The sequence below is a fragment of the Musca autumnalis genome, unplaced genomic scaffold, assembly GCF_047663935.1.
Source record: "Musca autumnalis isolate F117 unplaced genomic scaffold, ASM4766393v1 scaffold_3, whole genome shotgun sequence".
In the NCBI taxonomy this organism is placed as follows: domain Eukaryota; kingdom Metazoa; phylum Arthropoda; class Insecta; order Diptera; family Muscidae; genus Musca; species Musca autumnalis.
In genome coordinates, this window is record NW_027411866.1 from 34,492,169 (window position 1) to 34,503,282 (window position 11,114).

At 38.0% G+C, this 11,114-nt stretch overlaps 1 protein-coding gene across 2 annotated transcripts; it reads left to right on the forward strand.

The window, feature by feature from the left end:
* Positions 1–4,062: 4,062 nt before the first annotated feature.
* Pp4-19C (protein phosphatase 19C) lies at positions 4,063–10,845 on the forward strand. Of its 2 annotated transcripts, none has more exons than XM_073972712.1 (3): positions 4,063–4,358; positions 4,643–5,659; positions 10,208–10,845. In XM_073972712.1, the coding sequence occupies exons 2-3, from the start codon at positions 4,866–4,868 to the stop codon at positions 10,335–10,337; spliced, it is 924 nt and encodes a 307-aa protein (XP_073828813.1). In that variant the 5' UTR covers positions 4,063–4,358; positions 4,643–4,865; the 3' UTR covers positions 10,338–10,845. The 2 variants fall into 2 exon arrangements, with proteins under 2 accessions (XP_073828813.1, XP_073828815.1); XM_073972714.1 differs by having other exon boundaries at positions 4,168–4,558.
* Positions 10,846–11,114: the final 269 nt, after the last annotated feature.

Consider the following 11,114-nt stretch of genomic DNA (forward strand, 5'->3'; position numbering starts at 1 on the left):
TGAACATACACAGAATCTGACACTGTAAAGAAAATTTGGATTTCCATTCATTTTTCGCGTTTTTAGAAATGACCCGAAACACAGATAAACAGTAATACCCCGGTTACACTTAACCGGATTAACCCAGAGGGTTTGGATTTCAAATGCCAATTCCATAGAGCAAACTTCAAATAAATCCTCTCGAAGTGTGTCAAACCGGCAAAAAACTGTAGTGTAACCGTACTATAAAGCCTGTTGCATATCTGTTTATATTTGGTTTGTTCCAGAACTGCAAGAGTCTACTAATTTAAAAAAATCCGATAACATAAAGGAAAAAATGTTATCGTTGTAAAATTAAAGCTGGGTACACATTGTCAGTTTTGAATGACAGCTTTGTTGTTGCTTGCTAGTGTGGCCGTTCATTTTAGTCATTCATCATGCAACCACCAAATATTTTGTGGTTGCTGGACGGTTGGACAGTTATCGATAATTGCAAAAAATCGTCATTCAAAACTGACAATGTGTACTGTACTTTAGTAGCTTCTTGCAGGTTCTGGAACAGAGCAATATTTTTCACAATTTTTTCGAACCTGTCCAATCTTCTGGATTATTGTACTATGGTTGGTCCTTTTTGTTACACGTTTACGATGAAAAGAAGTATTTATGGTAGCAAATTACGAAGTTTCAAATTTCATGAGTAGACCCTATTACATTTTGAAACCCAAATTTACAAAAACAAAAAGTAAAAATAGAGCTGATTGTCACTTCTACCTTATATAAATGTGCCTCGGTACATAAGCAGCCTCGCCTGCTTGCCTGCTTCATTCCTGGCATAATAAAAATAGCTTTGTTCCTTTACTTTTTTTATGGTAAGAGTGGTAAAAGAGAAAAGTGTCAAAATTGCTCTCTCACGAACATTTTTACTAGAAAAGTAAAGGAACGGAAAATGGTAGATCTGGCAGCAATGTCAAAAAGAAACATAAAAAATCAATTTTCGTCTTTTATTTCACAGTTTTTAATTTAGTTTTGTCAGCGTTCGACTTTTTCTTCTGTTTTTCGTCCATTTTCTTCTTCATTGTGAAATAATCGTCAAACAAAAGTCGAAAAATCAATTCTGCCATTTTTACCTGCAGAAATTTGTCTGGTAGCCTGTGGTAGAAGAGAAAACCATTTTCGCTCTCTCTCTCTCCTCTCTCACTCTCTTAAAAATTGCTTCCAGTTTTGTCACTTTTCGGGGTTAAGGAACGCTTTGCAGGTTAAAAATGGTAACAAATGGTAACCTCAGGTAAGTAAAGGAACACAGCTAGTAAAAGAAGAAAAGGGCAACCTAGTTCGAAATTGGCTTACCCTTCTTTATTCTTTTATTTTTATTATGTCAGAAATGAAGTAAGGCAAGCAGGCGAGGCTGCTTATGTACCCAGTAGAGCTGGCAAACCATCGATAATCTCAACATTAGATATTTTCGATATAATGTTTTAAAATATCGATTGCTATCGATATTATCGTTAAGTTGTCATCGCCATTAATTTGGAGGTGAAAATGGCGGAAATGTCAATGATTTTCCTAAAATTATGCAAAAGTGGTTCACAGAAATGTAAAGGAATACATGTAAAAAAATACATTTTATTTTACCGAAAAATGTGTACGTGTGACTACGGACTTACTTTTTTACACACACATAACCGAAAAGCAGTGAAATTTCTATTTATTTCAATAGATTTCAGGTTAGGGATTTTTATTCCGATAATATCGATAGGCAAAACTATCTATCGATATTGTATTTTTAAATAACAATCGATATTATCGATAGTCCCATCGATTTTTTGCCAGCTCTAGTACCCAGGCCTTAACCCAACCTTTACACATGCCAGTGACAGTTCGAAAAATTCAATACATACACAATTTTTTACTACCACAATTACATTTTTTGAATTGTCGACTCCACTGGCACTAGATTTTTCATGCCAGCAAAATTTTGAGCTGGCTGCCAGTGATATGTCGAAAATGAAAAAAGAGTTGCCGAGACTATTTTTTAATCCATGTACATTTTTGTTTCTTTTAAGAATGCAAAGATTTAATGCATATTTTCAAAAAGATTAGGAAACACAAATAATACGTCTTGGTAGCTGCAATATATTAGTGGTTTGTAAAGACATAATTTTGATGTTTTTCATGCAAATATAGGTTGATATATACTTTCCCCTCTGGGATTATACAATATTGAAAAGGCGGCAATACTAGATTCATTATGTTTACGATTGAAAACAATCTTTTTAAAACGAAATAAAATAAAAAGTAATAAAATATGTTGTGAATTGTGTTTTAAATCTGAAATATAATGCACTTTTGTGTGTTAATGCGGCTTAAAATAATTTTGAAATTGAACTTGCACTGGCATGTGTAAACACACAAGAAAACTGCATGCCAGTCGAACACTTTTTCGGTATTTTCGAGTATAATACATGTACTCAATTGGCACCAATTCACTGGCATGTGTAACGGAAGTGTAATGCCAAGTTTACACTTGCGCTCCAAAATCCACTGGATTTCACGAAATCCTCAAATACACCCCGGTGTTTACACTTATTTTTTGTTGATTTCATACATATCACAATGATCAAGGTAGACGCATATGCGCAGCTGATTAAACATGAATTTTCAAATCAAGTTTTTGCAAATTGAATTAATCATGAAAAATATACGACAATATAGAATTTTACAACTTTCTTTGGGAAATTATAGTAAAATTATCTATATATCGTATTATTTGTGTATAGTACTAACAAATGAAAAAATAAAAAAAATGATTTTATCGTTGAGACATCGTTATAATAAATTTTGATAGATAAAAGTTGTGCTCAGATCCTGCACAATATTAGTATTTGCAGTAGTTTTCCCGTTTAGTGCTAAAAATGCGTTCCCCTAATCCGAAATCTAGTAATACTTGCACTTCTCTTCAAACAAAAATCGCGCCGAAATCTCCTGTTTTCTGCCATACACTTTTGGCCTAGTAGAAACTAGCAGCAAGCATGTTCATTGGTATCTAATATGATAGCTGATACGTTGATTTTGACATTTATGCTGGAGTTTTTGAAATTTCCGTCATTTTTCCGTATCTGTATTTTTTAAGAAATTTTTATGGGGAAGCTATTTTTGACAATTCGCTCTTTTTTCTAACATTACCATTAAAAAAGTACGGGAGCACAATGAAAAATAGCATTGTAACAAAGTAATTTAATATTTTTTCACATTGTTTACAAATTTTGATACTAAAATTTTTTGTTGCAGCAATTGACCATCTACCTTATTTATTGTGATACGTGAAAAGTGTTGCAACTTTTGGTACTTTTTTATGCAAATACAGGGTTGTATATCATGTGTACTGTGATTTCGATGTTGATTTCGCTGAAATCACGAAATGAGATGATTTCATTTTTGTATGCGAAATCATGAAAAATTTTGTTTGATTCCGCGCGAAATCACGAAACGCCTTCGAAATCACGAAACGACGGCAAATGTAAACTAAGCATAAGAGTTGTGGATATTGAAATGTTTTATTTTAAGCTTCGTTCCAGAACTCAAAAGTTTTTACACATTTTGCACATTTTTCCCCAAAATCCGTTCCCGTACACCAAAAAAGTTGCAAAATGTTCACTTCTCTTTGAACAAAAATGGCGCTGAATAGCTTTCTCTTTAGAAACTTTTTACACGACAAATTTGAGTGAGCAAAATTGTGCAACATGTTTTCCGGCTTCTGATTGGCTGATACACCGACTTTGAATTTGTTCCAGTTGATGTTTCTGCCATTTTTCCGTTCCCGTACATTTTGGAAAAATGTGTGTATGGAACTCATTTTCGACATTTTGCTCTTTTGACACTTTTATCATTAAAAAAGTACTGGAACGAAGCTTTATTGAATAACGAACGAAGTGTTTTGCTACATGAAGTGAAATGACGAATCCACATTGCAATAAAAAATATGCATATATATGCATAAAAGTTAACAACACTGTTCGGCGTACGTGATTAACGCGGTAAGTAGTCATTACTCTTTTTATTTTATGGCACAACAAAGTAATTGGTAATCATAAAAAACGTTTATTTGTGTTTGGAAGAGAGAATAACAACAAAAAAAGTGAGCGATAACGCATGATTAGCAAAGTTATCGATAACTTTTCAGCAAGCGTCACGAATTCTTTTGTTGTTTTCCCAAATTGTGGTGGAGATTGAATTTTTTTTAATTTTTAAAAAGCAAAAATACGCCGAAATATGAAAAGCAATAAGACGCCGACAAGTAGTAACAACAAGTAACGTAAAGTGTTTGGCGTGAAAGATATAAGAAAAAGAAACGAAAAAGAGTGTTTGGTTTGTGTTAAAAGGTGAGCAGCATTCAGTCTTACACTTATTTTTTTTTGTATGGCTTGAAGAAGGTGAGAGTGTGGTCAATGTGAACGAGCCAATAGGCGAACTGGCTCTTTCTATTGGTCTGCTGCTGGAAAATGTATCGAGGAATCAAGGAAAATATGGCCACAGAGTTGTAAGAAAACCCGAAATTTGCAAGTTTGGAGAAGTGCTCAAGGTTTATTGTTTACACTGCTTGAATTTCCCAACTATGATGTATGTTTCGTCATTGTTTGTTTTTTATGTTTCTGGTTTTTTGCAGGTTTGCAACGCGTTACGTTCGTTCATCATACAGGAACTTCATTTGACTTTAATTTTGGAACAAATTTGTGTTTGAACACCTGCTATTCACGTATTTTTGGAATTTCAAGAGGTTCACGTTGACCTCCCCACCACTTACCAGCATACAGCAACACACACACTTGCTTGCCTCGCTTTTCATCATTAAAAACATACACAAACACAGCCTAACAGACTGACACACTATGACTGATTACAGTGATTTGGATCGCCAAATTGAACAGCTAAAACGCTGTGAAATTATCAAAGAAAATGAGGTGAAAGCCTTGTGTGCCAAGGCCCGCGAAATCCTTGTGGAGGAGGGTAATGTACAACGTGTTGATTCTCCGGTTACCGTTTGTGGCGATATACATGGTCAGTTCTATGACTTAAAGGAATTGTTCAAAGTTGGAGGTGATGTTCCGGAGAAAAATTATCTGTTTATGGGTGATTTTGTTGATCGTGGCTATTACAGTGTCGAAACATTTCTCTTACTTTTGGCACTAAAGGTACGCTATCCCGATCGTATTACACTGATACGTGGTAATCATGAATCTCGTCAAATTACCCAAGTCTATGGTTTCTATGATGAATGTCTGCGCAAGTATGGCTCAACGGCTGTGTGGCGTTATTGTACGGAAATTTTCGATTATCTCTCCCTATCGGCTATTATTGATGGCAAAATCTTTTGCGTCCATGGTGGCCTATCACCATCCATACAGTATTTAGATCAAATTCGTACCATAGATCGTAAACAGGAGGTACCCCATGATGGGCCTATGTGTGATTTGTTATGGTCCGATCCTGAGGATCAAACCGGTTGGGGTGTATCACCTCGTGGCGCTGGTTATTTATTTGGAGCTGATGTTGTTATGCAATTTACACGCACCAATGATATCGATATGATTTGTCGTGCCCATCAATTGGTTATGGAGGGTTTCAAATGGCATTTTGGTGAAGCAGTCCTGACAGTGTGGTCAGCACCGAATTACTGTTATAGGTAAGTGGAATTGAAATGTGAATTGCTTGTTTAATTGGAATTTAATTTCAGGTTTAAAAAAGGGTGGAAAAGTTGTCATAGTATCTAATTAGATAAATAGTTCGTGAGGGTTGTCGATACCATAGACTTTATGTCAGTTTATTGCCTATGTAAGGTCGTCAGATAATGTGGACTTCGTCAAGACCTAGAATTGTATCAACGAACGCAAATGTCAGTTATATTGGTATCTGAATGCAAAGTCTTCAGTTAAGTTTAGGAGCACCAAAATTCCGATTGATTTACTCAATAGAGGTAATCAAAAAAATTGGCGACTGTGGGGTATGTGATCTGAAATGACCCGGTCAAGGACTGCTACAACAACAAAACGTGTATCATCTAAATAGAATGTTTGGTTCTCACCTATCTTTTTACATCCGGATGGATAACTCTGGTCATTGTTGTGATGGTAGGTTGGGAAAATAGGCCTCGAGTGCAGGCGAGTGTCAAATACATTTTCCCACTTCGACTCATAAGTCTGCCACTTGTCGCTCCAGGCCAGGCCGTTGAGCATATCCCAATTTCACCACAGTAATATTGAGTGTCCAGAGTCCTAATTTGTCCAGGACATTGGAAATATCTGTGGGCTAGGTGTTGAGTATCGTCTGGCGTTACACCTTTATGAAATTGATGTGACAATATCACAGACATTGATGTGACAGTAACATCCAGAACCTTACTTACTTAGCTGGCCCATTACAGAACATTTGTTCCATAAGCCCCGAACTAAGGGGTAGTTTACACTATATGTAAATGTCATATGACATGTAATTTTCCATTATTATATAGTCGCTAATATGTGCAATATAGAGGATTTTCCTTACGCCATTTACTTTGCGCGTCCACACCAGCAAAAATGTAATAAAATTACGTCTTCACATTGCCTGCGTGGGTAGATATGGAATGTTTTTATTTCGTGTCATATGACATTGATAGATATTGTAAACTACCTCTAAGAAAATATCTCCAAATCCGTCTGTTTGCTGCTTCGCTTTCTGGAATGCCGGGCCTTTTCCTCTCTTCATCCACTTGTTTGCTCCATCTAAGCTTAGGCCTGCCAATTCTGCGTACACCGCATGTCACACGTATTAATACGCCTTTTTAGTGGGTTCATCATCGCTCATTCTCATGATATGGGCTAGAAAACGCAATCGTTGCACCTCGATACGTTTATCTATACGGATGTCGTTGTATAGCAGATACAGCTTGTGGTTCATATGACGTCGATATTCAACGTCAACGCAGATTGGTCCATAGATCTTTCGAAGTCTTATCTCCTTTCTTGTGGACAGGGCACAGGATGCGCAGGTTCCAATAGTCGGGTACTCGTTCTTCCTGCCAGATGGTGCTAACTAGCTGATGAATGCACCTTATCAGCGTGTCGCCTCCGGTTTTGAACAGCTCGACTGGTAAGCCATCGGCTCTGCTACATTATTATTCTTCATGCGGTTTATTGATGTCTTTACCTCATCTTGTGACGCCTGTCCCAATCTCGTATTTCCTGTATGGCAGTTATGTCGGCCTTGTACTTTTCAAGTACATCTGCCAATGCGTAAACTGCACATTTTCTATAAAGTGTGTGAATATTCTAGGTGCAGATTCGCAGATCATGGTCCTTAAAACGTTTGCGGAGTTCGTCAGCTTTAGAAGGGGTTGTTTTTCTTTTCTTTCGTTTTTTATAGTAGGTTGTTTTTTCTATGGGAGAATCACCAGGTGACACCACGGGGAGGTCAGTGTCCACTTCAGATAAAAGAGGGACCAAGATAAATCCTGGGCTTTGCCATGTTAAAGCTGGTCAGGACCGTTCCTTGGTATCTTTCATCCCCTACGTCACCCAATCATCATCCAGAACCTAGTTGAGCAAAAACTACTCTGATTTGTGGTGGCAGCTTACGCTCCTCAGCTGCGATTGATGGGGGATGTACTCAGAGGACCGAATTAACACAACAGTTGCTTATGGCATCTGCTACTGCATCAGCGTGAATGCTATCCAAGGTGTTCTTTCACATGTCGTTGGACCTATCCATCAAGATCATGTATATATATACTCCTGACATGCCTGGGTTGGGGGGTCCTATCCATCATATGGTGATTATGATGGCTCTCACTGTAACACCGGAGCAAGTATTGTCATTGTGTTGCTATACGTGTCCACTGAAGACATGAAGAGGAAACCTGTTGTAGTTCTCAGGTCGGCATCCTGACATGCTTGAAGCTATTTCATCGCGTTGCAATTATTTTCGCGGAGCACTTTGGCTCCGCATAGCCAACAAGGTTTCTTTATCTGCACCCCAAGTGCTGCCGGCTATGAACTTGTTGGCCTTGTTCTTATATCTCAGCTTGTCGCAGATAGATGTGGCATGCGCGGACGACGTGAACATGCTGTCGAATGTGATCCCTAGAATCTTGGGGTAGTTAGTGGTCGGAATTCTGCTACCATTGACCAGGAAATTCAACTCTTTGCTCATCTCCGCAGTCCATGTGGTGAACAGAGTGGCTGTATATTTATTGTCGGATATTTGCATATTCCTCGCGCAGAAAAATGTGGTAAGATCAGACAAATAGGAGTCCGACCTTTCACATATGACATTTGAGCATGTGTCCGGCCCCCTCTGAAGGGTGTGGGATACAGGCTTTTCAGAAGTTAAACACAACCTTGGGGAAGTCCCTTCTCCACTCTACGGGGCATGGACATCATGTTCCTGAATTCCGTCCACACATATAATTGATTATCCAACGTTTCAAACTTGACTGTAGGGTAGTCTGCACAATGTCCTCAAACAGTTTGGAGTGTTTGACAATGTCAAATGCTATTGACAAGTCAAGCCTGGTTGAATCCTCGAACAATATGTACTGTGCTGCTTACGGAATCCATACCGACGGTCCGTAAATGGATAGCTATTTCTGACGCTGGAGAGGAGTAAAGCCTCAAGAGTCTTTGCTATGGGCAGCGATTCACCTTTTTTGGCATCCTTGTCCGGCTTGACAACCCTGTCAGCGACAAGTTCGGAACTTTAGTGAAATACTCGGCTCCCGGCACATCCATGAGGGGCCACATTGCCCCCATTGGAGAGCATACGGACCATACTCAGCAGACAAAACCCGAACAACACCAGCCACAGTCATCAAGGTGTCTGTTGTTGTAACAGTGTTTATTATTGTATGTTTGTGTGTTTGTTCTTCTGTTCAATCTGGCTCTGGGTCTATCTCCAGTTCAAGGAAAGTGGCAGCTTCGATGTAACCACAGAGTCACTGGAGTTAGATGAGTAGGTTTGACGGGTCAGTTGAAAAGGTGATTTGTGTCGTGCGGGCCCATGCCGCATACTGGACAGATGTCTTGCACGGCACGGCGCGATCGATTTCCGGCCAATAAGAATTTAGGCGACTGCAATATCCCGAGCGTAGTTGAGCCAAAACTGCTCTGATTTGTCGTGGCAGCTGACGCTCCTCAGCTGCGATAGATGGGGGATGTACTCCGAGGACTTCATTCACACTATATTTGCTTATGGCCTTAGCATCTCCGTCCGTGTCAATTCAATTTTTGTGAGGAGCTCCCTACTGTGTCTGCTCGGGCTGTCGTACCCGCACATATTTTGAGTACGTCGCGATGAGATACTGGTAACTGATAGATGAATCGTTGTCCGTGTCCATGTTCCTGATTGTGAGAGTGACAAGTTGTAATATCCATGCAGCATTGGTTTAGTAGTAGGACAATAAGTGGCATTGCCTCCTTACCACAGCATGGACTTGGTTGTTGTTGTTGTAGCTGCATAGAAATCTATGTGGAAGCATAGGTTTGATGTTGGGTTGGCAGCCGCTGCCTGAAACACAAAGGTTTCAGGTCAATCCGGTAAGAAGCAACCCGCTGCCATGGGTTTGCAAGGACTTGAGGCTCCGTTCAAATTCAGTTAATAATAGGTACCCCCCTTGAAAACACCGACAGGTTCGGTTTTTACGCATGACACCCCGGGTGTTTGGGGATTGGCTAGAACAGACTATATCTGCCCATTTCTTCGTGTACCTCCATCACAAAAAAGTTCAACACATTTGTGGTTAAACGTTAAGGCCACTTCTCGGATCGTGTTACAATTTTTACAGCGGCTAGTCTTTGTAGTCCTGATAACGGCATATTTTTCTCCTGGGTAAGTCTACCATTGCCGGGATACGGACCAAGAATCTACACAGAACCCTGTAAACGAATGCTTCTGGTATTCGTTGTTTGTCTTTTCAATGTCATCGCCTGAGTGTATTTATCTGTATAGCTACCAGGTTCTGAGGGTACCGAGTAGTTTTACTCGGATTTGTGGATAAATTGTACATAGCTGTTGTTCGAACGTGATTTCCCGTATTAAAGGAGGTTGTTTGCTAGTATTTAGTCTTGTTCAAAACATGTTTGGAATCCTGATTAGGCAGTCATTTACTAACATTTTTGGATAACCTAAATTTATAACACAATTTTGCTCATGTCTTTATTTCCTTTTTAACGTTCCTTCCCTCTTTTCTCTTTTACAGATGTGGCAATGTGGCAGCTATATTGGAACTTAATGAGTACCTGCATCGTGATTTTGTTATATTCGAAGCAGCGCCACAAGAAAGTCGAGGTATACCCTCCAAGAAGCCTCAGGCGGATTATTTCCTTTAAAAGTAAAATTCTAACAAAAACTAACCGAAAAACAACAACAACAGAAAGGTCACCATCAAGCCCCCTAGACTACAACTACAACTCACTACTATAAACAAATCACAACAACAAAATTAAAAAAACACAGCCACACAACAAAAATAATAAAAAATACACAAAAACAAAATAAGTCCAAACATACAACTGATTCTTCTTTTTATGAAGTTTAATGGAAAATAAAACACGTTTTTTAATAAATAAAAAAAATTAATAAAAGAAAAAAACATTAAAGCTTCACCCAAACTTATTTATAATTTATTTGACTTGGCCTCAAGGGCATGGATGGATAAGTTTGGAGATGTAAAACCCCAAAACAAACCCTAAAAATATAATAAAATATACAGATATACATACATCTATATATACTTAAATGTTAGTTATAGTAATCTAAGTATTAAGTTAGTAAAACAAAACAAACACAAAAGGAAACAACAAACATCTCCATTTTATATTAAAAAAGAAACAAAAATAATTATTTAAAAAAGAAATTATATTGCAAACAACTAAATAAAAAATATAGGGTTAAAGACACACACCCACTCTTTCTACACAACAACAAAAACCAGTCCTTACTTTGAATATAGACTTTTTACTTTTATTTAATTGCCTATTTCACTAAGACGATTCGAATTCAAATTCGTTCGAACAACTACCAAACTTATGTCTTAAAAAATATATCATGGATTTTTGTTTTCAATAAAACAAAAATTTATTGAAATAACAGAAGTTTGGAAGTAA